Source organism: Manacus candei, unplaced genomic scaffold (genome assembly GCF_025592945.1).
Source record: "Manacus candei isolate 608988 ecotype Guabito, Panama unplaced genomic scaffold, ASM2559294v1 h1tg000011l, whole genome shotgun sequence".
Lineage (NCBI taxonomy): Eukaryota > Metazoa > Chordata > Aves > Passeriformes > Pipridae > Manacus > Manacus candei.
The window spans coordinates 13,869,542-13,896,508 of NW_026138059.1; the positions used below are offsets into that span (position 1 = coordinate 13,869,542).

Genomic DNA, 26,967 nt, shown 5'->3' on the forward strand with positions numbered 1-26,967 from the left:
ACCTCCAGCGCCCTACTGGGCTGGCTGGCAGCAGCTCTGTGGGCTGTAGTACAGTTACTGCAGGTTCAGTAGTATTCCTGTTTAATTTGTTCAGAGTGCTGGGTAACTAACCTTCCAGCAGCAATCCAGTGCTAGTTAAATTATTATCTCCAAAACTAGTCCCATTACCTGTAACACTTGGGTCTTTCTGTCTTCTTGTTTTGCCCTGGCTTCTCTGTGCTTTGCAACTGCATCTCTTTCTAACAAGGTTTAGGAAATCTGACTGGGGGAGTGAAGAGATCCTTAATGCAAAGAAGGCATCAGGAACTTGGCCTGCTTTACTTATTTATTTATTTTTTTATTTTAATTATTATTTATTTTATTTTTTTCCTAGTGTTAATTTAAGTGGATTTTGAACTATGAGCCTTATGAACTACTTAAACTGTGCTGACGCAAAATCTATTTCCATTCATTCTCTTTGTTTCCTCTCTACCCTACAATGTACTTTACTATTAACTTCTGATTATTCTGAATATTACTGCTTTTCTTGTAGCAGCACTCACCTACTCTGCACTAACACAAACCTATAGGTATCCTTGCTTTGGGTCTTTTTATAAGACTTTCAATTTGAAACTTGGTGTTGTTTGCCTGAATTGCTTTTTGACAAGCCAGAAAGCAATTCTATCTGAGCTGTGCCGAGGAGGGAGAGCTGCAGGGTGACCTTGCTCTTGCTTCTTTCAAGCCATAACTTCCAGGAACACTCCTGAGATCAGTCCAGCCTTATCTATATTTCACATTTCATTGTCTGAATTCCTTAAAAGTCACACAGACCTAATTTTTTTGTTCAGGAGCACACAGGATGATGGTATATAGCAAGAGAAATTGTGATTTTTCTACACTGAAGTTCTTGGCTATGTTCCCAGACTAGGATGGTAGTGACGGAAGGATGGGTCTTTGTTTGATAGACATTAATTTTTTGGTCATGAGCTCTCTCCCAAGTTTCAACTCTGAAGTAACTGTGTGTATAACTGGTACCCCTGCTCTCATTCCCTACAGAGAGCCCTGGAAGCACTGACCTGTTAAGCAGGGTGACCTCTTGCACACAACACAACCCCGCTGGCAATCCCGTGCAGGACAGCTTGCTCATCTCCTGCTGGGTATGTTCTGCAAATAACTGGGCTGCAACCTTTGTTTATAAACACCTGAATGCTGTTTAATGGGGGCAACACTGATTGTCACAAAAGCTAATGGGGGTTGCCTTGTCACAGTGTGAATGGCAGGAAGATATGTGAACTGTGGTATCACAGCAAGAACAGACTTCATCTGTTCCCCTCCAAAACAGAGAAGTCTGACCTTGCCTGCCCAAGGCTGAAGAAAACAGTCTGCTGGGAAAGAAGCACAAATCTGCTCCCCACGCTTATTCACTACTCTTGCAAAAGAAGTAGTGGCTTTACCTCTCTTATCAAGAGGCAGCTGGAGCCAGGTAATCCCCTGCAGAACTGGGAGAGCAGCAGTCCTTAATTCCTTCTGCACGTGAGCCACACCTTAGCTTGCCATGGAAACGTGTAATGCAGCAGAACTGCTGCTATCAGAGAGGGTAATACTTCTCCTACCCCTGGGGGACACGGTTGCCCAAGTGAGAAGGTTGCGTGTCCTGGCAACTTGATGTCCTCCTCCTCCTTTGCTTGCTCACAACTTCTCATACATGCCTCATCGTAGCTTCTAGTTACTCCACTGAATCACAATTCTCTTTTCCTACCCCTTTTCAAAGACCTCTCCCACCAAAACTTGCCCCAGTATGAGGTCAGTCTTCTGGCCACAAAGGATACAGAACTGGTCCCTTCTTTGCTTAGGAAAGGGTTTTTTATTGCTGATACTTCTTAGCACAGAAGAACAACAGAGACCAGGAACTCATTACGCTGACCAAAACTCAACAGATTTACTTGCTTGGGATATTGTTTTTTGCTGTGGGAATACTGTTTGCTCAAGAACAGCACTGGTTTGCCTTTTGGCTTCCTCAATACTTATTTCCATGCCATAGCCTCAGGCTGTATCTTCGGCTGTGCAGTGGGCCAGGGCCACTAACACTGACTTGATGTCCTAAGCTCCCAAAGATTTTATAAAGACCCTGATGGTAGTAGCTGTCCATCTCAGAGAAGGGGAAGAGGATCTTTATTCTTATATTGCATGTCAGCTGGTGAAGGCAGATCTCATAAATAAGTATTAGGCTCTCTTGCAATCACTCTGTCCCCTGGACTCGCCGACACATACAAGAAGCATGCAAATAGTTTGACTCATTCTTCATTGAAGTACACAGACTTACCCAATAGTCAATCACCCTCCTGTTACTGTCTAGACTTGTCAAAGTGAGGCCTAGTTATGAGACACATGACAGCATCTGCAGAAGTGACACCTCATGTCAAACTTTGTGTCTGTGTCATGCAAGAAAGGCTCAAGCTGTTTACAAGCCTCCAAGATAGATCAGTGTGCTGGGATCCGAAGCCCTCTCTGTCTCAAGGGCATGCTTGGCATTTCTCTCAAACAGCAGAGAAGGTGGTGGGACAGAGAGCATCATAAGGCATGAGATCCCTCCCACCAAGGCCACTGCTAGCGCTCTTGCCTGATGTCAGACTCAGCTGTGGGACAATGCGAATGCTTCCCGCTGAGCAGAAGATGTACAGGAGGTCCTGAGGCCCCACTCACATGTCTGTTTTTTAGAGCTGGACATCAGGAGTCAATATGTTCATCCTTCTGTTTGCCAATTAAGCAAGTCACATTGTTCTCCAGCTTTGAATGCTTTGATGTCAACCCATCCCCATGATGTAGTCCTATATAGGGCTGCATGTCCTATTCATACCAGGGGCAGTCAGCTGCAGCCCTCCCTTGTTCATGTGCCCCACTGCACAGCTCCCCCATAGTCTCACTTCTTCAGAGGGTTCCCTAGGAATAAAGGCACAAAGGTCACTGAATTTAGGCAAAGCGATCTTGGTAGCAAATCTCGGTTGGTCTCAGAGGCTTTTGAACAGTTTGAGCCTCAAATTTGCCTCAATACTTGCTCAGTTGGTCTCTGCTTAGCCTCCATTTTCCCTGCATCTGGTTCAATACCTCCACTGACAGATCTTGGGGTGGAGCTGCCACGGGAAGCTTAATTTTCTGAACCTGGCCCTTCTGCCTGCTGTCAGGGAGAACCAACCTCACCAACAGCTGGAAGAAGTGCATCTGCAGTGCCTGGCTGGCCACTGGCTGGGACCCACTAAGTGTGATGGAGATGGTCTTCCTCATCTCCACCTCTAACATCTACTGGGCAGCTTCCTTCATCCCTGACTTTGCCAAGCTCTGTGCCAATGCACAATATGTTAGTTTGATTTTCTCCTGTCTTGTAGTTATCTAACCTCCTGCATGGGGCTGGGAAGGCCTGAGGGTGCTGGTGCATGCCCACCCTGTTTCTGAGCACACGTGAACACATTTATGAATGATTTTTTGTAATTACTGGATATATTGATGGAAGGAAGAAACTATTGGTTCTGATGGATTTTTAAAAGGTATTTATAAGAAAACAGTAATATTTTTAAAGTTTCCCATTTTGTGAGTCAGCAAAGAATAACAGTACACAAGCACCTAAAATGTCCTCTTTAAAACCAAAAAAAGGTAGATCACTCCAATTTCCACAGAAATTTAACAAGTGTAGCTTGCAAGATTTATCTGCTGATTTAAGAACCCAACAATAAATACATTGCAACTTTGTAAGATTAAGTATTGTCAGTACCATGCAGGGATTGAAGAACAGAAATGATTACAATAAACTCCCTCTCTTTCCTATTCCTATATCTGCACCCAATAATAATTATGCAAGAAATTAGCAGTATTTCTAGAGCAGCTCTGATGTTAACTGCCTGTTTTCAAAAGTATTTTGTGTCACTGTGTAGATTACAAAATTGCTATTATGCAACCAGAAAGACAAGATCCTTTGAGACTGTGTTTTGCCATAGGAGCTCAGGAGGACATCACCCACCCTCGCAGGGGTTTGGAGTAGGACTGCCGGAGTCCAGAGGCGACAGACACGGGCAGAGGGCTGCTGGAGTATTTGTCTTTACTAACCCTTCTGACCTTACAATCAAGCCTTTTGAAAGTGGATTTTAAAACAACTTATTTCAGAAAGCCTTGAGGATAGTAAATTGAGAAGAAAAACGTTATCCACGGCCAAGGTACCTAGAGAGCGTTCCATACATTTTGTTGTGTTACTTTCCAGACAGTGATATGTTTTAACAATTGAGAAGGCACTGTGAGCGCGGTGCGCAAGCTCCCGCTCAGTGTTCGCGGGCACCTCAGGTAAGTATCGGCATGTCCCAAAGTCGGTAAAATGAGTGTCCCAAACCGCTCCCGGCACTCCCAGTCGTTGCGGACCGTGTGACACGGCCGGTCCCGCAGCAGATGCCGCGGCGATGGCAGAGCCCGGCCGGTGCCGGGAGCGCCCCGGGACCCCCGAGCCCCCGGGGCGTAGCGGCACCGTGCGGAGCCCCCGCTGCCGGGCAGTGCTGTACGCTTCCAGCCGGGGAAGCTCCGTGCCGGAGAGTCTTTTTCCTTGGCAGAAAGTTGTGTGGGCGCTCGCCCCCGGGTGCCTGGGGCGAGGCGGCGCCGGGGCGGGAGCGGGGCGGTGTGCGAGCGGCGGGCCGGGTCCGGGCCCGGGGCGGGGCAGGGCGGCAGGGCCCGGCCCCGCTGATGTCAGCCGGGACGGGGGAGGAGGGGAGGGGGAGCGGGAGCGGCCGCCTGTGTTCCGGGTCAGGCGCGGGAATGCGCGGCGGCCGCCGGCAGCGCTGCGCTCGGCGCCCCGCGATGCCCCTGCAGGGAGGGCAGCGGCCCGCCGAGAGGCACTAGGGGGGTGCCCCCAGTCCCGCCCCGCTCCGGCTCCCGCCCATTGTTCTCCCGGGGTCGCCGCTCTCGCCCGGAGCCGCTTCCCGCCGCCGGCGGCGGCGCGCTGGATGCGGGTTGCGGCCGCGGGCTCGGCGGGACCCGCGCTGCGCGGCGGCGGAGCGGACGGCACCTCCCGCGGCCGGCGGCGAGGAGGGGGCGGCGGAGAGCGGCGGCGCCCGCCCCGCGGTCCCCGGCGGCGGGGCGATGTTCCACTGCATCCCCCTGTGGCGGTGCAACCGCCATGTGGAGTCCATCGACAAGCGCCACTGCTCGCTGGCCGCCGTGCCCGAGGAGATCTACCGCTACAGCCGCAGCCTGGAGGAGCTCCTGCTGGACGCCAACCAGCTCCGCGAGCTGCCCAAGGTGAGCGGGAACGGGAGCGGGGGGCGGGGTCCAGGTGAGCCGCCCCGGCAGGTGCCCGCCGGGCTCCCGGTGCAGCGCCCGCGAGAGGAGGCGGCGCCGCGCCCGCACCGGGGCTGCGGTGCGGGGTTCCCGGGGCCGTCGGTCTCTGGTGGCAGCCCTAGGAGTTAAAGGAAGAGCCGGAGTTTCGCACTAGCATTTTGCGTTTCCCTGCTTCCGTGGTAAACGAGCTTTCACGAGCAAAACCTGAAGACCCGCGTCTTGCAGGAGGAAAGGTCCTGTTTGAGGGCAGGGGTTAATGCCGGAGTCACAGGACACGAGTATATGTTGTGATTAACGTTCACGTCATCGGAATTACGAGACCTTGGAGGGTATTCAACCCTCCCCTTTTTCCCTTTTCGATAGATACTGTCTGCTCTGTACATGGGAAAACCAAAACCATCCAACAAGTAAAAGCGTTCCCGTTTCTGCCTTCTTCTGCCGGAAACGTCGTCATGCAAAACACGGGAGACATATAAACCTTTTCTGTGTCTCGGTGTAAGTCCCGCACAGTTGTCAGTGTTTTGCTTCTCGCTTGAAAGATGTAGCCTGATTTTTGGGCATACTGTTTTACTGGTAGTATTGTCAAAGGTGAATTCACTTTAAATTCAACACGGTTTTGAGACATCGAGGTGGTACCTTTTGCTGTGACTCTCCAGGTGGCATTTGCTGGTTTTGCTAGAGTGATTCCAATGAGGCACTGTTCCACTCCACAGATGCAGTGGAGTGGGAGGCATGTTCTACTTCTGACTCGATGAACCATGGGGTTTTTTCCGTGTTTCCTCTTTAAACTTTGGGCACCTCAGAACCCTTTGTGAGCTGTGGTTGGTAGAGTTTGACACTAGAGGGGAAGTGTTACCTGGCAGCTGCATGTTAAAAATGCGTGGACTCTTAATAACTTGGAATACAAGAAACTGAACTCACTAGTCAGAAAAATTTTCAAAAGCACCTTTGTTTCCACCTGAATCAAAGTTCCTCTGTTCATACGCAGACTTAAACAGTCTTACTTTTTCCTTTTTGAAATTCAGTGCACTAACTAAACTTTTTTTCACTCTATGTAGTAAGAGTAATCAGGGTGGCTAGGTTTTCCTATAGGCAGTAGTAAAGATGTTCAGTTGAACTGACATATTAAATTTGGCTTTTTCTTTTGAAAAACCTAGGCACAAGTTTTCATCGTGTTGTGACTGAGCTCTTTATCCTTCTGAAGTAGAGCAAAACTGGTTTACATAGCCTGTGTGTGGGTGCTATTTTTACTTCCATCAGTTTTTACTGGCTTTGTGCACAGACTAGACTCAGGAGTCTCTTTGTACTAGACTTTTCTTCTTAGTGTTGGCTTTCAGGCTTGTTGTCTTATTGCAGGGGTGTTAAATGTACTTGTGACTGAAATCCAGTTGAAACCTGTGGCTCTCTGAATTATTTTTTTTAAGTAATAAATCCACCACCAACTGGTTGCTGTGTACAAATGTAAATGATGATGTCTGTTCATTGTGTTATATGGTATTAATTTCTGTAAATAGAGTGCAACGATCTGTTGTTTCTTTTCTCTTCCTTGAACTGTAATACATGCAATAGCCTTTTTTTTGTCCTGTGGTGGTTAAAAAGACCACTTCTTCCCATTACTTACCTGTGACTGCATATTAAGTCCTGTACATGTAAGAAATAGCTGAGGGGGTTAAAAAAAACCAAAACCAACCCAGGCTCCTTGGCACTGAGGTAGAATCAAGTAAAAAGTGAAGTTAGAAGTTTGGTTTATCTTTTTTTTTTTTTTTGAATGTCCATAGATCATGTTACAGGAGTGCCTAAATATACTCTAGGAATATGTTTGTGGGTTTCTAGCTGGACTAGGAAGAACCCGATGAAATACAACTACAGAAACATACTTTTAGTATCTTCCTTGAGTACTTTGTGCCTTGTCAGCAATGCAGGGAGGCATTTTTATTACGCACGAACCTATGAACTTTCCTTGTCAGTTCCTTATTAATGATTTCTGATAAATGGAATACAGCGCCATCATCTCAGGTAAGTGTTGATGCTGCAGAATGTTCAGATACAAAAATATGGCTACAATCCTGGATGTGAAACTAATCTGTTGAAAGTGGAAACTGATGGGAAAAGCCCTGTTCAACTTTTCTACCAGCAAATAGTTCTAAAAGTTCTGCTACAGGAATCTGGTTCAGGAGAATAGTGGAAGATCTCTCAGTGGAAGATAGCTACAAGGGTACACTGTTCATTCCCCTTATATTAAAAGGGTAGTGCCAATACAAAGTACAGATACAGAATTGGAAATAAGTGCAAAAAGCTAGGATAGACCATACCTGTGGTAGACAAAATATGAGAGAAATCAGTAGGGTGTGTAATTAACAAACTGTTAGATCAGCATAGATCTTAGTGGTTGTTACACCCTTAATTTAGTGTAATTCATTATATTAGTCTGACCTTACCTCCATTAAGTTTCTTCCCTATGTGCATAAAGGCATTAACACAAAATCAAACAGTGTTTGGGCTCAGTTGAGACCTAAGCAAGTCAGGCCCTAAGCAAGTGTAACTCACTGGCTGGTTAGTTAGGTGTTTTCCTGTGCTTGAGGAAGTCCCGAAGTTCACAGTGATCTGTGCTGATTCCTGGTGAGTCATCTGCGAGCTGTGCTGATGCCATAATATAATCCCTTAAAACCGATAAGGTGTTCGTGCCACTGAGGTGGTTGTGATCCTCCTAAGGGAAATTGCTGCTGTAAAGCCTCACCTTGGAATAGTGAAGAGCCCTGTAGACTCTGTGACTTGCAGCAGAAGTTGCCACAGTTTGATGGAGGAGGAAATCCCCAACCCTGCTGCTCAAGTGTAGTTCTGCACAAGGGTAGTTCAGACCTCATTTTCCCAGTGTGGACAGTTGTGGTCTGAAAGGTCTATTGCAGCAGGCAGGAGGTCTTGTAATGCTTCTCTGAAATCAAGCAGATATTGCTGAGTTCTTTTACCGGCTTTGCCATGGCTACAAGTTAGAGACAGTAATGATGGCTTTATCTCTAGACATCCGCTTTCCTTCCACTTGCACTTTTTTTTTCATCCCTTCAAATGTAAAGCTTTCTGAGGGAGATAAATATCAGCAAGTGGCATGGTGAAAGACATGGACTTGCTGCATTTCACTCAAGTTGATGAGGCATCTTGTGTAAGATGCACATGGTTCCCCTCTTTTCCCTGTTTCTCCCTGCTCCTGTTTCTATCAAGTAGCAATAAAAGGTGTTCTTTGGTTGGTTTAATCCAATACACCAGTAAAAGAATACACTTTAATACACCCTAAAATCTCCATTTTGAGGTACAGAAGTAGTCTTTGTTAGCATACTTTAAACCTCTCTTATTCAGAAGCCTTAAACAGAGCATGGCATATGTTAGGGTGTTACTGAAAAAAACCCAACAGAACAAACACACATAAAAATCCCCTCAAAAGACAAAACTTAGAGAATTGCTGTAGCATCTTTATGAGAAATGACCAGCAGAAAGACCCAGCACTGTTGTTGCATTGCACGTTATGAGAGTCGTTGGAAGTATCCTAAAGAGAAACAAGAAATACACTTGAATTGTTTTGAAGGAATTACTTTGTTGGTTTTATTTTTGTCCTGTTGGCTGACCCAAATGTATAGTAGAATTCTTTACCTTTATCTAAGGGGAGAGGGGTAGGAAGGGTCCATCTGGAAGACACCTGAAATGTTTGAGAAGCAGAGGGAGATCGATCTCTTTGCCCCTGTTGTTTCCACTCCTTCCCATGTTTGCTTCTTTGTACATTAATGCATATGTGGACCAGGAAAAGAATTCAGTTTCTGTGACCTCCTTTTTCTTACAAATACTCTTTTTATCTAAGCTATACCTGTCAGCTTATTAGGAATACAAGGTAATAATTTATATTTGTACAGTAACTTACAATATTTTTGTATCATTTTGCTACTGCAGAGGGATTCTTTTGTTTTCCCATGTCAATAAACTGATTCTTTTTCAAGGTCTCTTTAATGACTCTGTTGGATCCCTGGGTCCCTTGTTTGCTCCCATTCCCAGTTATGTGGTGGAAAACTTGTGCTTATGACAGCACAAGTTGCTAACAGCGACCTTTTACTGTTGTTACCACTGATGTCTCAGACTCCTTGCCCCGCGTGTTCATACTTTCCCATCCTCTCCTGTCCTTGATGTTCCAGGATCTTCCTTACTTCCTCAGCCTAAACAGCTCTGTCTGCCTTCTGTTTCTGACATTTTTCTTCCTCTCCTGTCCCTTCTGTGCTGGATTCTTGACTGCCCTTGCAAACATTTCTTTTTTAGTACCCTGGTCTTTCCCTTTCCCTTCTGCTGCCTCCCAGGTTCCCTTCTCTACTCTTGCCCTTCCTGCAGGATAAGCCAGCCTGGTGGGATGTGCTGGAGGAGCAGGCTGCGTACTATTAAGCTGCTGGTGGTTTTCCACAGTACTGAGGTCTCTCTCTAGCCTTTCTTGGCAGATGTGACTGCTTTCCCACAGAACAGCAGTTTCTAGCTGTCAGCATGCTTCTCACCACTTCTGCTTTACAAGACAAATTAAAGAGCTGCACCCTTTGGTCTCAAAAGGATGGGCTATGTATGGAGTTGGTGGTAGAGTGTGGCTATTAACTTGCTTAAATAATTCCTTTTCCTGTATTGGATCCTAAGTGTCTTCTGTTGAATATTTAGTGTATCCTATTTCATTGGAAAAAAACACAGTAAGTGGTCTCCAGTGTGCATAGAGCAACTTAAAAATGTAGTTTGTGGGGTTTTTTTTCTAAACCTGTAGCATTTTTATTTTCCTTAGGAGTGAAAACTTGAAGACTTTTTCAACTCAAGCTCTAATGTGTAGTATATAATTTGCTACATGTCAAAAACTATTCTTCACTGGAGAGTAGGCTTTCTGGCAAATTGCTTTGATAGAGGAAAATAACACATTCTGCATGATGCGTTTCAATAGCTTCTCTAATGAAAAGCATCAGATAAAAATAAAATGCTTTCAGTTCTATAGATCAGTCTGTAGTTGATGAAAGTCTGTAGTTGTTTTCTGCTTGTGTACTTTGGAATTTAAGGGCAAATACATCCTGTCAGCTTAATTTCTCTGTGCCTGGAATTTACAGTACAATACTGAATCTCTGCGTATTTTTTTCCACTGATGAAAAGAAAAAAATATCTTATGAACCTTTGAATGCAGTATTATGTTTTGGCCTTTGTATTAAATCACTAGTATTCTTTGCATTGGTGGGTGGTAGAAATAGCTTATAACTCTTGTTTTGCTCCTGTTATGTCTTGCTGCTGCTCAGTTGTTTAACTCAAAGGATAATGACCACTTTCCCATGAGACTTTTTGCAGATGCTGTTTCTGGAAAACTCCAGTGGCAAAAAAAAAAAAAAAAGTTTTGTGTGCATGTAGTTTAGCTTAAGAGTCTGCTGAACTCTTTTTTTAATTTGGGGAATGATTTTTATGTAGTGTTTGTAAACCTAATCTAATGCAGCTCTGAATCATTTAGTTTCTCTGTTTGAGCTTACAGAGTCTATCTTCCATCTCTAATTTCTCTTGTTGGTGCTACATTCTAAAGCTTCTCTGTAGAGTTATTTGATGTGATTGATGCGAGACCCCTTCCCTGACAAACCTGGTCAAATCCTGGCCTCTTCCTGTGCCCCACTTTCTTTCTGAGAGATGCCGATGGTCTCCTGCTGCTTGGCATTCAGCACTGTCTGTATCTATTATGTGTGTTTGAAATCCAGGGTGCTGTTAACCTTACCAAAATAATGTGAAAGCTCCTTAAGAAGTCCCTTTATTCTTCCCATACCACCCCTCTTTCTCAGGAAAAAAATTTCCAAATTTTGGCATGGATTTCACTGTTCTACCATAGTTTCTCCCATTATGCAACCATAAGCCTGAAAGACACTTGTTTGGTCAGTGGCCAGGAATCTGCTATGGAAAAAGATGATGATTTACTCTATCTCTCTTTAAATTTGTGCTTATGACTTCTCAAGTTGTAAATGTCTTTTTTTTCAAGTGTATATATCTCCTTGGGTTCGGAGAGACGTGGTGGGATATCTCACGTGGCTGGAGTGCTGCAGCAGATGAACCCAGGCTCTTTAAGAAGGACAGACCAGGAAGGCAAGGATGGGGAGTTGCACTTCGTATCAGAGAGCAGCAGGGATGTGTGAAGTTTTGCTTTGGGACGGGCCAACTGAGAGCAGGCTGGGATTAGTTGGTGACATTGTTTTGGATATCTGCTGTAGACTGCTTGATCAGGATGAAGTAGTAGATGATACCTTCTTCACATAACTGGAAGAAGCCTTATGTTTGCAGGCCCAGGTCATCACGTGTGTTTTGAACCACTGTGGCAGCTGGAAGGGCAACACAACAGGACATAAGCAATTCAGGAGGTTTTTGGAGTGCATTGATGGCTTCCTAAACCAGGTACTCAAGGAATCAATGGACAGAGATGCTCTGTTAGGCTGTATACTTACAAACAAGAAAGGGCAGGTTGAAACGTGAAGGTCAGGGTTGCAGTAGCTGTGGTGACCTTGGTCACCTTGGCTGTAGTGACTGTGAGATGGTGGAGTTTAGGGTCCTGAGAGGAGGGAACAAGGCAATAAGCAGCATCACAACACTGGACTTCAGAAAACAAACTTTGTTATGTTTAGGATTCTGCTTGGAAGAGGTTGGTAAGAAAGACGTTTATGCTGCCACTCAGGGACATTTTTGTAAGGGAGGTACTGTTGTAGTAAACCGGTAGCATCCCCTTCTCTGTGTGGTGTACACAGATGAGACAAGGTTTGTGGGCAGAGATTATGTATCAGTAGCTCTAAAATAAATTTGATTTTCTAATTATATCAGTTGGTCTAAAAAAAGACACTACCTCCTGCCAACAGTGTTGTATACTGGAAAAATGCATGCTAGAAATTCATTAGTGAGATTAAATGTGGGCTTTGGTTGTGTTCTTTTTTTTTTTTTTCCTCCAAATGGCAAGTGCATTTGACTGAAATGAATCCATATTTTGTTGTAGCAGATGTTTTCTGACCTCTCTTAAAGGCAGAGGTGGTCCTTCCCACCACTGTACTGGAACAGCTATGACACTGAGTGCGCTTTAACCTTTGTTGCTTCTGCTTAATTAACATAAAAGAGAAAGTAAGTCCTTGCCTGCCAGGAAACAGTATGAGGCAACCTGCTCGATGCATCGCTCAGTAGTGCAGCATTTTGATTCAGTGCTGCAGTGTATTGTTTTTTGATGGCTAGTGGATAGTCCCCTATTTGTTTTTTAAAATGGATGGTAACAACTGAGACTAGGACCTGCAATTGGCCTATCCTTTTCAGTAGTTCAGATAATGGCAGGTGCTTTGAAAATAGGGTGCCAGAAACATAGCAAGTAGGTGTAGAATGCCAGCTTCAGTGAGGCATTCGTTATACTTCTTGCTCTATCTCCTCTGGATCTTTCCCCCATAACCCTTCTTGCTTGACTGATGCTTTTTTGGGCTTTAAAGCATCCATTGGTGGGGAAGACAGCAGTCGCAGCATCTGGTTCTGTTTAGGATATGTGCCCATGATCTTTCATTAATGCTTCCTCTTATTTTGAAATCTGGTAATTTTATTCATGTTTTGTATGGACTCCTGCTGGAATGTCCGCCTCCATTATGTTTTTCATTAATATTCATAATGACAAAGTTGATACTAGGATGCTGCAAGACCAAAGTACAGCTTGAATATATTCTACAGACATGGCTGGGAAAATGAAACAGAATTTCACCATGCTATGTGTCTGTAACAGTTCTGGGTTTGCCCATGATGTATGTGAAGAATTAGAGACCTCAGCTGCATGGAGCAGTTGTCTATTTGCTAGCTTGCCACTGAGCAGGCGGGCAGAGGTCAGTGTGCTGTTGTCCATTACCAGCTGCTGCTGCATCTCCTCATGGCTGGAAAGGAGATGCAGAGTCATCAGTTTGATGCAGAGTCATCAGTTGGATGATGACTCTGCTGTGCTGCACTGTGAGTTAGCCCCTGCCCTCAGAAATCATTTCAGTATCTCGTGTAGTACTTTATTTGAAAATTAAAGTATGTTTGGCCCAAAGGATCATGTGGGATCTGTATTTGTGAAACCCTGTTGCCCTTGCCAGCTGTCCTTGCTCAGAGGTGAAAGCGGGTGGAGTGACTTGAGGGATCCTGGTGTTGCTAGCAGGCTTTGTGGGAGATACCAAGCTGATAATGGCCATGCTAGGCTTCACTTGAGTCTGGTGAGAGCTCCTTTCACACTTCATGGATCCAAAGTAGGATTCGGCTTCTGCAGCGTTTCACTGTGCAGCTGGTTTGAATGTGCTTCTAGAGGAAGGTGTCTGTTTTCTGTGCTCTTGTCGGGTTTCCTCAGTGCTCCCACCTGTGCTACTGGCAGGAGTCTCAGGGATGGATTTTAAGACAATGATGTACAGGATTGCATCCTAGAAAGAGTTCTTTTGCTTACAAGTTAGTTGTGGATTTCAGCTGGGGGTACCTTGACGCTTGAGTGGAGTGCAGGGTGCATTGCAGCTCGCTGAGTGTGTAAGTGTGGCTGTGGCTCTTGTTAGCTCCAGACTGGTGTGTCCACTGAGTGACCAGAAATCCCACCAGTTTGAAATCCCACCAGTTGGTTAGTGTAGGGCATTGAGTGTCCTACCCTCTTGGAATCCTTAGCACTGAGTGACCCGTATTGATGGTCTTCTGAAGACCATTCTATCAATGACTTCTACAGAAATGGGGTGGGGAGGAATGAGGAAAAGCTCTCCCTTCCCTCTCTGCCTTTGCCCTTCAGACAAACAGGGAGAATGTGCATGTATGCTTGTGCCAGAGCCTGGTTATTAAATCCATCCCAAGGAAGCAGAATGCTTGAATTCAGTGCTGTTGCTTTATTACGGGATTTAGTCCTCATCCTCCTCATACTGTCCTGACCACCAAGCAGCATGTTCGCCTAAAGAGAAGTTGGGCTTCCCCTGTTCTCACTGAAGCTGTGCAATGGTGCAGGCAAAACACTAACTTCTAGGGGCCCTTTGCAGAAGCAGCAATTTGATTATGTTAAGCAAAGCAGTGAAAAAGAGATAAAACATCAAATCCGTGAAATAACCTTGCAACATGGTTGACAGTGCTCTCTACCTCCTCAGCAAAGTCTCCAGTCCCTTGCAAGGTTATTTCATGGATTTGATGCTTTTCACGGATTTGATGCTTTATCTCTTGTTCACTGCTTTGCTTACCATAATCAAATTGCTGCTTCTGCTTGTGTTTGCCTGAAGAGGCAGTATAAAAAGAGTGGGGGAAGGATTGACTGTAATTTCCCTTATCCGATGATCGAAGGAGGACACCTGATGATTGGAAGTGAATAAAGTGAAGGGTGTCCCCATTAATTTTTGTTTACAATGTAGGAGAAGAAAATGGAGCCTGAAGTAAGATTTGAAACAGAAATGCAAGTGGGAGTTAAACTGTATTTAAATTACTGTGTCACTTCTTAATTCTAAAGCACAGATAACCTTTAGTTGGTCAGTTGTAGGTTTGGAAAATGGGTGAAATAAATATAGATATATTTAAGAATGGGAATCTAGTAATATACTGTGTCTTGATAGCTTACTTAATTCCTTTTTGAATATAATACTGTAATTGCCTGACGAAACCTCAAAAGCCGAGGCAACATGCATATGTGGAAAATCCATATTGGTGTCTAAGGCAAACGACATAAGAGCAAGTGCTTACAAATTTTTAATCTAGTCAGCAACAGCTCAAGTACCTGCAAAAAACCCGCCTCATTCTGTCCTGTGTGAATGTAACCATGAAACAAGTTCATTTGCAGTTTTCTTCCTCCTTTCCATCTTGTTCTGATTTCTGCTCTCATGCTGGCCCATCATGAAAATTAGGCAGTAGATTTCATAAGGGTTCTAATTTTAATTTTCTTTGCTGATAGTAGTAGCCTTTTTATGGAAGTGTTTTGCTTAACACAGTAAACATTTAGTTATGCTACCTGTGCCAAATGAACTTGGAGTGTGATATGTTTGTAGCACTGGAAGGGCTCTAGCAGGGAGATACTGCTCCTCCCCTTAAACAGCGTTAGCTGCAAATAGGTCTTCGTGCCCTGTGTTTTACTTCAACTGCCTTTTGTCATCATCTATTTCCATTTATGATTTTTATTATTCCCATCTGGTAAGGTGCTGAAGCACTCAGGGAAGATTCTCAGGCATGAATGTTTTTTGTTGCAGGAGTGAATTGTTGAAAGAAACAGAGAGATACATTGTTTTGGCCACTTTTACAGGAGAAAGTATTTATCAATCCTAGTTTGGCTTAATTCTCTTCACCTTTTTTTTTTTTTTTAGAATTGAGTGTCAGTTGTAGTATTCTTAAAAAAAAGGTTTAAAAAATGAGGACTGTGGGATCACACTGTCTGTTTATACTTCTCAGTGAGTCATGCACTTATCTCTTACTTTTTTTAATTCCGTTGGCTGACATCAACCCAATTTTGTCAGAATGAAGTTTTTTTAAAACTATGTGTCTGGGTGAGAGAGACTTGGTTAATTTTCCAGTGAGAGAAGGGATCTGTTCAAGATGTATGTTCTTAGAAAATCCATATAATGGAAAGCTCTATAAATTCTTTGATAGCAGGAAAAGCTTCAATTGAGGGTTGGAAATTGTCACTAAATAGCAAGTTGTAGGCTTCTTCAGTGCTTATGCTCATGGAATTATTTGTCTCATTGAAGCACTGGCTGTTTGATTGCAGACCCAACATCTCAACAAGTATCTCGGCATTAAAAGTGTTGCCGAGATACTTGTTGAGATGTTGGGTCTGCAATCAAAACCTGCTATTAGAGCATGCTGGGTGGATGTGCTGCTCTGGCCAATAACCCCATTGGACCTTGGATCGTGTTAGAGCTTTTCAGATAGAGGCAGAACTGTGTCAGATACATTAAATTAGGAACGTGTTTCTGGGGGGCATATATTTAAGAAAGTGCAGATATTTATGCACACACACGTATCTATGTTTACCTTTGTTGAACTCTATTCAATAAGCTTTTGATTCTCTTTGTTCTCTGTGGTCTTTTTGAAAGGTAGAACATATATGGCTGAAAGGAGGTGCTTGCTTCACCAGCAGTGCTTCAGAGCACTAATGATGTGCTTTAGATAAAGGAAGAGTAGTTACTGAAATGCAAGTAGGATGCACTAAACATGAAAGAGTGATTGAGTCCTGTAGTTTATAGGGAAAAAACAAAGGAGGAATTCAAAGAAATACCATTCACATAACTGCAGTTTCTGATTTTATCGAGGAAATGGTGTAATTCATTAGAAATTATTATGCAAACTGGAAATTAAACTCCCAGTTAATTTTTCTTTTAAATAGTTAAACAGGAATGCCTTTTTAAATATTGTGTAATATTGCTTGTTGCAAATGTGCTCTGCACATTTAATGAATATATACAGCATTGACACATGGTGCTGTCAGGGCCCTCAAACCTTCCTGGGGATGTCTAGCTCTTAATAGGCTTTTGATGACGGTTCTGTCTTTTAACCATGTTCCTTCTGTTTTTACTCACTTGCCATTGAATATCTCTGGCAGGGACAACTGTTGCTTAGGAGAAGATTTGTAGTAGAACATCAATATTTATAACTGTCATATAGTTTAGCAGCTACACACTGGATTGAGGAACACATTTTGGCAAGTATTTATTTTGGAGTGTTAGAACAGATTTGGATCTCTTCTGTGGCGTGTACTCCTGCTATGTTTTCACGAAAGTGTCTTTAAGTGCTTTTTTAAGCTTCTGATGGATTCTTGGTTTAGTCATATTGATAAATATTTATCAAAAGGGCTACATTTGTTTAAAGATAAGAATGATAATGATATGAAAGTGCAGATAGGGATCTTTTGAGGGCAATGAAGGATTAAAAAGCATTTGTGGCTATTTTAATTGGAATATATGTTGTTTTGGGAACTAAAAACATAGAATTGTAGACATTTTTTATATCTTCCTCTTACAGTTTCAACTGTGTTATCAAACACTTTTAATAGGGGGAGGGGATGGAGTGCCATTCTGACTCAAAAATGCCTTTGAAATGTCATATTCAGGTCTGGTGCATCTTTCGTTGCTGAGTGTTTATAAACTTTCTAAAGCTCTACCCTTTTTATCCCCTAAAAGGAAGCCATGTTTTTGAGGGAAAACACATTAGTTTCAGTTGTGTTTTATTTTTCCGTGACAGGGAACCACAGTGTATATTGAAAGATTGGTGCTGAAGTGCAAAATGCACTTAAAAACCTGATTTATGAACTTGATCACAAGACACTCAAACTAAGATTGAAAACCTGCATTATAATACCTTCATGACACTCTGCTTTTACCTTGTGTCCTAGTAAGGTGCCTGTCTTACTGCCCCTTTTTCTGTCAGTCTGAGTTACAACTGAGTGACATTTAGATCACACACTCCAACACTTATATAAAATAAAAGCTAAAAAAAGGTGCTAATTTCCAAGAAGGGATTGTAGGTGATTAAATGCAAGCAGATAGCCCAAACTTACTAGTATCTTCCAGTTACCCTGCATGGCAAAATCTTTGGCACACAGGCATGCACACATGCCATGAGTGGGTGAGATGCACGGGTTCTGACTGCTGGGTAAAAATCGCTGTGCACTCCAGGGGGCACAAAACTCACTCAAAATTTGAGGAGTCTGTTCAGTTTTGTTCAAGATGACATGTATGTAAAGCCATTTAATTCTTCACAAATCCTCACCCCTTGCAATCACTCCAGTTCAAAGGCCTGTCTGGAAGAGAGGAAAGCTGCGATAAGAGCTCCACAACTTTCGCAGGGATGCCTAGATTCAATCACCAGCTGCTCCCAGTGCTTGGGCTTGACCTGACTTTCAGCTTGGCCAATTTTCTTAGGGTGTTTTTTTGTCTTGGGGGCTTCCAGACTCTCTGAGCCCATAGCTGGGGGTCTGGGAAAGTTAGCATCTTGTCTGCATTTTGTCCCTGTGTCCTCACTGTAGAGACAGGGCTGAGCTGGGTTTTTCCTCAAGCAAGAAAGACCTGAAATTGTGTGTATCCTGCCCAACTTTCATTAGTCCTTCTGAAACTGGGCCATGGAGCAGGCAGTGTATATGAGGCTGGAAAGAAAGTCTTCCTGAGGGAGGCTGGCTCTGTAACCTAGTTGGTTTTGGCGCTCACCAGTGAAGAAGACCTTGTCAGCTACTCTTTGTCGGTTTTCTGGATTGTTCTTTAGAAGTGTCCCTCTGCATTAACTTGCTAATGAGCCACGGTGTATAATTAGGATGCTTTTAATTACTCTACTGGGTAACCTCACCCCATTAATGATTTTGAAGCAGGCACTCTGGATTTTGCTAGTGTCTGTCTGCAATGATCTTTAATGGCAAGCTTTACAGATTTTTGTTTTTAACATAGATTTTCATTTTAGGTAAAACACAGGTTATAGTCTGTTTACATGTAAAAATTAAAACAAAATGTTTATTCTGATACAGGTCTGAAAGGGATGTGCATAACTAGTGTCAAGCAACAACTTTAATTAGCTCACATTTTGAGAGCGGCTTCCAGTTATTCCTCATCATTTATGATGCTTATATCTGAGTTATATGAATATTTTCTGATATGTGATTTTTCTTTCTTTCAGCCTTTCTTCCAGCTTGTGAAGTTACGGAAACTTGGACTTAGTGATAATGAAATCCAGCGGCTCCCTCCTGAAATAGCAAATTTCATGCAGCTGGTGGAACTTGATTTGTCTCGAAATGGTAAGCTCCAACGTTAATTTGTTTGATTCTATGCTGTGCTATGACATGGTCTAGGAAACTGAGTTGATAGGGTTTTTCTGACTCAGAAGTTGCTATCAGTGTCCTGCAGAGCACTTTTTCATGTAATTCGTGGATTTGCCACTGGTTCTAGATGGGGGGAGCGAAAGAGCAGAGGAGAGCTGATAGTGGAAATACAGTAATAAAATAACACTTAAATGTAGTTCTGCCTTTCTGAGAGCCTGCTTGATTCTCCAGTTTAAAAAGTGCTTTACATCCTAGTTTTATATGTGTATGTGTCATAATGTTGATTTCTTTTCACAAGCTCTCTGAAATGCCTAGAAAAAAAAACAAAAAGAAAAAAAAGAGGTTGAAAAAAATGAAACTGCTTTCTGTCCTAACAAAAGGCTGCCTATGGGTTAGAAGTCCAGTTCCTTATCCTTATCTCCTTTTTACCTCGGATTAGCAAGAGACAGAGTGCTAGTATTTCTAGTTGTACTTCTGGAAGAAGAATCAGTCCGTTTGTCATCTGCAGAGATAAATTCAGAAAAGAATGCTGGGAGAAACTGTCTTTTAAAACATGTTGTTGGAAACCACGTGGGTTTATCATTTGCTTGTAATGTTTGCTGCTTATATTGTCCTGCATTGTGATGGAGCGAAAACATTTTTTCTCCCTGTGGCCTGGTGAACTTACCAGTTCTACAAGAAGTTCAGGGGCTGGTGGGTCACCTTTAAGCAGCCTTATGACCCACTGATCTAGAAACAGTGAATCTGTGTTACCAAATTAGAGCAACTGTCAGCTATTTTTGCCTCCTTACACACAGTGGATATGTACAAAATGCTCTCTGAGCTGTGATGGAAGGGGTGGGAGCAATCATGGTTGCGTAACCTTGTAAATAAATGAGGGATGTAATTGTATATTCAAGAAAATAAATACCGTAACGGGAGCCTTTTTTCCTTTACAGTTTAACTTCACATTGACCCTTTGTGACTGAAGAATATTCAGTGACCTATAGCATATTTCCTTTATTTGTTTGGTGCTTTTAATTCCATCTTTATCTGATAATATAATTGATGAAGCATAATGAATCTCCAGGCAATTGCTGAGAAATTTCTGTGAACCATATAATTTTATGCACACTTGCAAAACCTTTTAAGAAAACTGGGAAAACCCCCCACATCTGAGAGACAGAAGAAACAGATTAGTTATAACATTTTAGAAATACATGAGCATTAATTGATGCAGTATTTTGGCTACTGAGTTTGGCTGAGTTGGGTGCTGTCTGTGACAGACCTTATACAAAAAGAAACCCTCTGTTGGTTTAGTAATTCTCATCACAAATGAATAACTAGCTGCAAAAGAGCTGGTGGATCAGAGCCATGTGAACTCTTGTCAGCCTGACTTGGAAGTTGGCTTGAGAACTCAACTGTAATGAGAACAGATGGTGTGAACATTTATGGTTGGGTAGATGCATGTGTGTCATTAGAAGTTACTGCACAGGGAAGTATTTTCTCCAGTGATGGGTTGGACTAAGGCAGGTGGCAGAGAGCAGTTGCTTTCCTATATCCAAAGTTCAGTGTTAATTGCCCATTTTATTGCATTACTTTGTCTTCTCTGTCGTTCATTGCAGAAGGTGACTGATACTGCTTCCCTCTGCTTAATCGTATCACAGTTATTGCATGACTTGACTCTTCAAATGGAAAATGCACCGTGTGATGTGGTGCTGGGAGGCTGTGGCAGAAGATAACTAATACTGCTTTTTGCTGCTTTGGTCATTTCATGGTTGTCTCACAGTTCTCCAAATTAGAAGGCAAAACACACACCATCTGGGATGCTGTAGGGGAAATGTCACATAAGGTTTTTGGGATTTACAGTATTTTAATTTCTTAGCTTTGTATTTTGAACCCACCTTTAAGTATGTCAGATTCTTAGCCTGCCACAGGTTTGTCCTGTTTTCTAACTACCCAAGAGTACTTAGGAAAAAAAAATAGGAACTCTTTGTATTCCTTTCAGGCAGAGAAAAACAGCCCTACTTTTCAAAATGCAGTATGCTGCATGAATAGGAAAGTGTGATGGTGACATCTGAACTTGGGAAATAAGAGATCATTGTTCTGTGTTTTTTGTTGTTCTAACTGTCTGGTTCAGTGCACTAATTGCTTTCAGTTCTGGCCATTCTGTTTCCTTAAGATCTTAAAAGCACAAATATAAATTCATTTAATGTTCTATGTACAGGAATAGCTTTTTCTATTTTAACTTCTCATCAGGAGTAAGAAAAGGTTTTGAATAAAGAGAGTACTTCCGTTTCCCTCATAATAAAATGATAATATTTTCTTTTCTCCTACTTTCTAATCCTTTGGCCAGTGTATGATCTTTGAAGCCTCGTGACATGGTGAGTGTATCTTATGGCTGGACTTGGATGTGCTTCCAGACTGCAGTGGCCAGCTATGTTTTGTGTGAGTGGTGAGGTGTTGCATCCAGAGGTGGGATAAATCCCTTCAGGCAGGATCCCTCCAGCTCTTTGTAGGTAGCTCTGGGTGCCTGTACCATGCAGTGTTATTCGCCACCTAAGTAGTCCTAGTTTGTAGGCACTCAGGAAGGGTCAACAAGGAAACTCTTAAATGTGTCTTTCTTAAATTCTCAGATGTTTTAAAATATCCAAGGTATGCTAGTGTATGTTAAAATGTGCTATATAATGAATTCCTTTAGCAGTTTTTTGGTTAATAAGTGAATCTAGAACTACAAAAATCCTTCTAAGAAATAAAACTAAAAAAACTTCAGCTGATGTAAACTTGATGCTCCCTGTGATCTTGGGTGACCGTGAGAGTAGTCTCTGGGGAGGGTAAGGATAGCCTCAGTGAAGCAGAAGGAAAAAGATTTTGGGCAGTCTAGGAGCTGTATAGTCTTAAATTTTCCTGGATTATTTGCATGTTGGTGCTGTTTTATATTCCTCTGCAAGGCCACGTGTTCATGCAGATTTTCCTAGGAAGCATCCCCACTGTGCTTTTCTAGTCTGATCGAGGCTGTTATTTGAGCAAAGGTTGAATGGATGAATCAATGATTGGAATATGAGGACAGGGAAGCTGTGCTAAGGAAACAGCATAGTGATAGTGAACACTCTGAAGGTTATTTGGCAATCTAGGTTATCTCTGCCTCTTGGTATAAGTTGTTCAAAAAGCTGATGTACTAGTTCTAAGGCTAAAACAAACTGACTTGTAGGATTTCAATAGCAGATGCCTGAGCTTCTGAGTTGCTGGCAAAGCATGTCTAAGACTCAGAGTATTCCCCGAGAACTCTTCTGAAATAGATGCTTTACTGCTGCATGTCTGAAACTACTGCTGGTTCCCTCAGACTCCTCAAGCTTAGTAAAACTTTTCCTGGATTCTCATGTCACAGTGGAATTTTGTGAAGACACTGGGTCAATGAAGCATCCTTGCTTGATGTCCCTGCAAAGCATTTGTCCCCCTGAAGGATGCCAGTGCTTTGCATTGAGCTTCAGTGCAAGCCTTTGCTCTCCATGATAGGGGGAAAGATTCTGCTTTAAGCAGAGTCAGAAGTGCCTGTGTGCTATTTGTTTCTCCACAACACTTGCACACTCTCTCGGTCAAGTCCTGAAAGACCCTGGGATTCAGGTCCAATCTCCAAAGGTAGAAAGATGTCCTTGAATTTCTGCAGTTTTTCCTTCTTGCCTCAGCTGGCACTTCTTTAAGCTTCCCTCTCTCCCAAAGTGCATGCAGTGTGTTTCAGATCCCTGTGAGTTGTAGCAGGCTGCTTCCCATGCTGCTCATCACCCAGAGGTTTCTTTCAGTGACTCCATCCTCCCTTTTCTTCTTCCACAACCCCTGGAGGCCAAATTCTTAAAGCTTAGGGCCCTGCCATCTGAGATTCATTAAAATGTTAATGGCTTTTCTTGTTCTGTAGCTTCTTCTAGACAGGAGGGGCGATGCATAAAGTTTCTATAGTTAATTTAATGCATGCTGATATTTGAGATTATGTATACGATGTATGTATGCTGTGTTCTTGCAGGGGTGGTGTGTTCCTTTTTAGTATCCCTCTTCTTCAAGAAGGGGGTTTTTGTTTGCCTTTGACAAATATTAAATCCTCCAGATTTCAATGATGTGGTTTTGTCATGGTATTGTATGCTCCTTAAAATGCCCTGAAGGTGTTAATTTACCTGTAGTATTCTTATTTGAAAGAAATTTCCATCTTACCCATGTTTTCTCTTAACAGGTGAGCTGTGGAAGCCTGGATTTTTGTTTTTAATGTCATATACCTTTCACAGGCATTGACAGATAGTCTGCAACTTGTTTTATTCAGCTCTTTTAACGTAGGAAGAAATCACTGTGAGCTTTTACACTGGGCAGTGAATGCTGGGTATTAGGCACTGTGGTGGCTTTCCTATCCTTCCCAGCTGCAGGAGTGCCATTTTAACTGTCCTGCTATCCAACCCCTTCTTGGATGCAGGCTAACCCCCTTGCTTCTGTAGGAGATGAGCCTCTTGCACTTCTGTGTCTACCTGTGAGTTGCTGTCTCTGTGATCAAAGTCTAGTAGGCTTTTCTGCTGCTACTCTTACTTCCACTGAATGTGCCTACCAAGGACTTGGTTATGCAAGCCCATAGCATTGCTGTAGTTGCTCTGTGCTGGCAGATTTGCATTACCTATCTGGGGTGACTCTCCAGCTGGCAGCAGGTAAGGGGACTCAAGTTGTCTGTTCTTCTGTGCAAGTCCTCTGTAGCCTTGCAGTTTGGTGTTGTGTCCAAGCCTTGAGTCTCAAAACTCTAAAAAAGGTGCAAGTGTGTGTGCAATGGGAGAATGAAATGGATTTTTGTAATCTTGGTAGATAGGTTGTGCTGGTTCTTTTTGCTGACTCAGATCTCAGCTTTACTTTGTGAACTGAGGAATGATGGCTTTGCTATGGCATCTACTGAGGAAATCTGTGTGTGGGCAGATCTTGTTAAGCCATATTTGGCTCTGCAAGATGCTTGATAACAAAATCTCAACACGGTTCTTTACTGTGATACCCAATAGGACTAATACTGTTTGTTTAATGTGTATGGTTTATATTTCATACCTACTGTAGAGGTGGATTCTTGATACATGATATGCTAGTTACTACCCGTTTCTGTAGCTTATGGTTAAACTGAGCTTTTGACTGTATTGATAGTGTGGTTGTTCTGGACACAAGTCTTGTGACATCAGGATATCCTCATTCCAAAATAGTCTCTCCACACAGTTGCCATATTATGGCATATACGCTGTCATTTATATGAAAATAATTACAGAATTAAAAAAAGATAAATATGCTAATTTAGGATTACCCTAACAGTAAAGATAGTTCCTCAGAAGCCTGTCAATAGTCACAACACTATGTAAGGAGAGAGCTGCTGCTGTGCAAGGTCTGAACAGGGTCCAAGATTTTAAAAGTCAGCCTTTAGAAGACCAGTGTCCCACATACTCCATGAGCCTTATTTTTATGTTTTCCTTGCTTCCAAAACGGATCACAGTTGCAAATTTAGAAACTTGTATTTTCTTTTGTCTTCAGTTATCGGGGTACTTTCAGAACTCCACAGCAAGGGTATTTAACTGTTCTACTTTCAGTAGCAGGTGGTTTGATATTACTGCTTTTTATTTGAAGTGTTTATTCTTTTTAGCTGCTTTACAACCCAATTAAAAGTCTCTTTAGAGATGTTGGTCGTCCTCAGGACGCCACATTCATTGTGTATTGCGTGATAGGTACATTTTATTCAAAAAGTTATTTGGAGCTTCCTTAGAGGCCTGGGTGAGCTGGCAGCAGCTTTCCTGCAGAGCATCCATCAGTCCATCCTGCTGAAGAGCAGTGTAGACTCTTTGCTTTGCCCTCTAAGACTTCAGCTCACTTGTTTGTATCCGTGCACGCACACATATGCTTACCATTTTTAATTCAGCTGTCTGCTCTCAAAGACATACCTGTTATCTGTACTGTAGGATTATCTCCCTTCTGCCATCAAAGTGTTCCCCTTTTCCTCTCCTGCACTGAAAGCGGGGTAACCAGTGTTTTTTCAAACTAGAAATTCTGACCGAGAAAAGGCTTGAACACTTGTTTCAGTTCAGCCTGGTCTGGTGACCCAGCTATTTTACAGTGAGGATATGAACTAATTAGGGAGAAGCACTCTTAGGTCTTCTGATCTTGTCCTGCAGCCTCACATGGGATCTGCTCTCTTGCCTGGCAGCTGCTGCTGTTGCTCTGTGCTCTTGTCTGGGATCTGGCTGTCTGCCTGTGCTGCACTTCCACAGCATCTGAGCAGAGACCTCCTCCATGAAATCCTCTTCTTCTCTGCCTGCCACCAGCTGCCCGGGCATGAATGTGCTGGTACAGGTCTGGTGGCAAATGGCAAAACCCAGACTGCTGAGAAATAAGTGGGAATTGATGCTTTCTTGCTCAGTGGACAAGAAAAAAACCCCAAGTCAGCAAGCTGTGCTGGCAGGCGGAATAGTTGACAAATGCATCTATTTAGTTAACGTATGCAACTGCTGGATGTTGCTTATTTGCCTTCTGGACTGATCTGTGTCCGGTGAGCGCTTACGGACAAACAAGAATTGTTCTGCTACTCCTGCATGGACATGTCTTATCTGGTACAAGAAAGCATCCTGTGAATACACTCACTGCAACCTTGGGCGTGTACATCTGAAAGTCATTGCATATTCCACCAGGGACTATTGTGTTTTGTATGGTGGTAGAGTATCTTAAGCTTCAGTCTGAGTCTGGCCGGTGACTGGTTTTGGGGATGTTTTTTTTGTGCTAATGAAAGCAAAGCAGACTTGGACATAACAGAATTTTTCACCCTTTTAGATGGTTGCTTTCTAATAGTTGTTTTGCATGTTTGGATTTTTATGCTTTGTTTTTTTTGACAAAACTTATTTCTTGTGACATACATTTCCTCTGTATTATCTCCCATTCCTCCCTTGAGGTTACTTTAAAACTTGTACTTAAGAACATTATCGTTTTAACGTCTTACACATGAAGTTTAGGGATCAATGTACAAAGCAACATTCCAGGGAAGAAAGAAACACCTGCTGCAGATTGCTTTTGGATTCTGGGCCTCTGTAGAGTATCACAGATGTTTAGAAAGTCTTGCTCGCTTTGAAAAAGTGATATAAAAGTTGGGACTTGTGCATTTAGGTTGCTAAAATGAATTTGATGTTGGTAGGTTGGAGGAAGAGGAGAGCTTTATATGCAGCAAGAGAAGTAAGGTGAGAGAGAAATCACTGGACCTCATCCCTGAGCAGGGCTTCTCATCAAGGAGGGGAAGGAAGAAGCAGCAAGTGCTGACTGTGATTGAGAAAGAAAAGTGAAATCTCATGATGGAATAATTTAATTAGAGAAGTTTAGAAGGTGTCATTTTTAAATTGATTACAGAAAACTGGATTTTTCCATCATGGTATATTCTACCATGTTTAACTTACTTTCTAAGGGGACTTTGCTAACGTACTTCCATGCATAACAGTTGTCTTCATCCAAATTCAAGGGAAGGCTGTAGAAAGGAACAAGACAAGCTGGGGACAGAAATCTTGGGACTGCCTGAAGTATCAGCTAGAGTGTTAAATGTCCAATGATATGTATAGAAGTGACTTAAAATAAAGCGTTAATTTTCTGGATAATCTAGACTAGATATCATAAAATGGCAATCTGCAAACAGGCATTGTTAGTTCTTGTATTCGCAGAATTTTTAGTTTTTATGTTTTTGCCCACCTTGCTTCTTAGACTAAAAGTATTTAACTCCTCTTATCTTCAAGGTCTAAGATGGAAATCCTTATAAAAATGTCTTCAAGCCTTGTTTAACTCTCCATTGGCATGTATAAGTAAAAAGGTAGAAGGCCTAAATTTGTTGCCAAACTTGGGCTCTTTCCCTTAGTTCACCTGGAACTATTGTTTCCTCGTGATCTGATCTTTGAGCTCCCCCT

At 42.7% G+C, this 26,967-nt stretch overlaps 1 protein-coding gene across 2 annotated transcripts in view; it reads left to right on the forward strand.

The window, feature by feature from the left end:
• Nucleotides 1-4,740: 4,740 nt before the first annotated feature.
• LRRC1 (leucine rich repeat containing 1) overlaps nt 4,741-26,967 on the forward strand; it is a 66,246-nt gene continuing 44,019 nt past the window's right edge. The window contains exons 1-2 of one of the 2 annotated variants that reach the window (XM_051777861.1): nt 4,741-5,253; nt 18,913-19,030. In XM_051777861.1, coding sequence (XP_051633821.1) covers nt 5,095-5,253; nt 18,913-19,030 — 277 coding nt within the window. In that variant the 5' untranslated portion in view covers nt 4,741-5,094. Of the gene's footprint in view, nt 5,254-5,522; nt 5,788-18,912; nt 19,031-26,967 lie in introns of those variants that run through there. The other variant, XM_051777862.1, reaches the window with a different exon arrangement.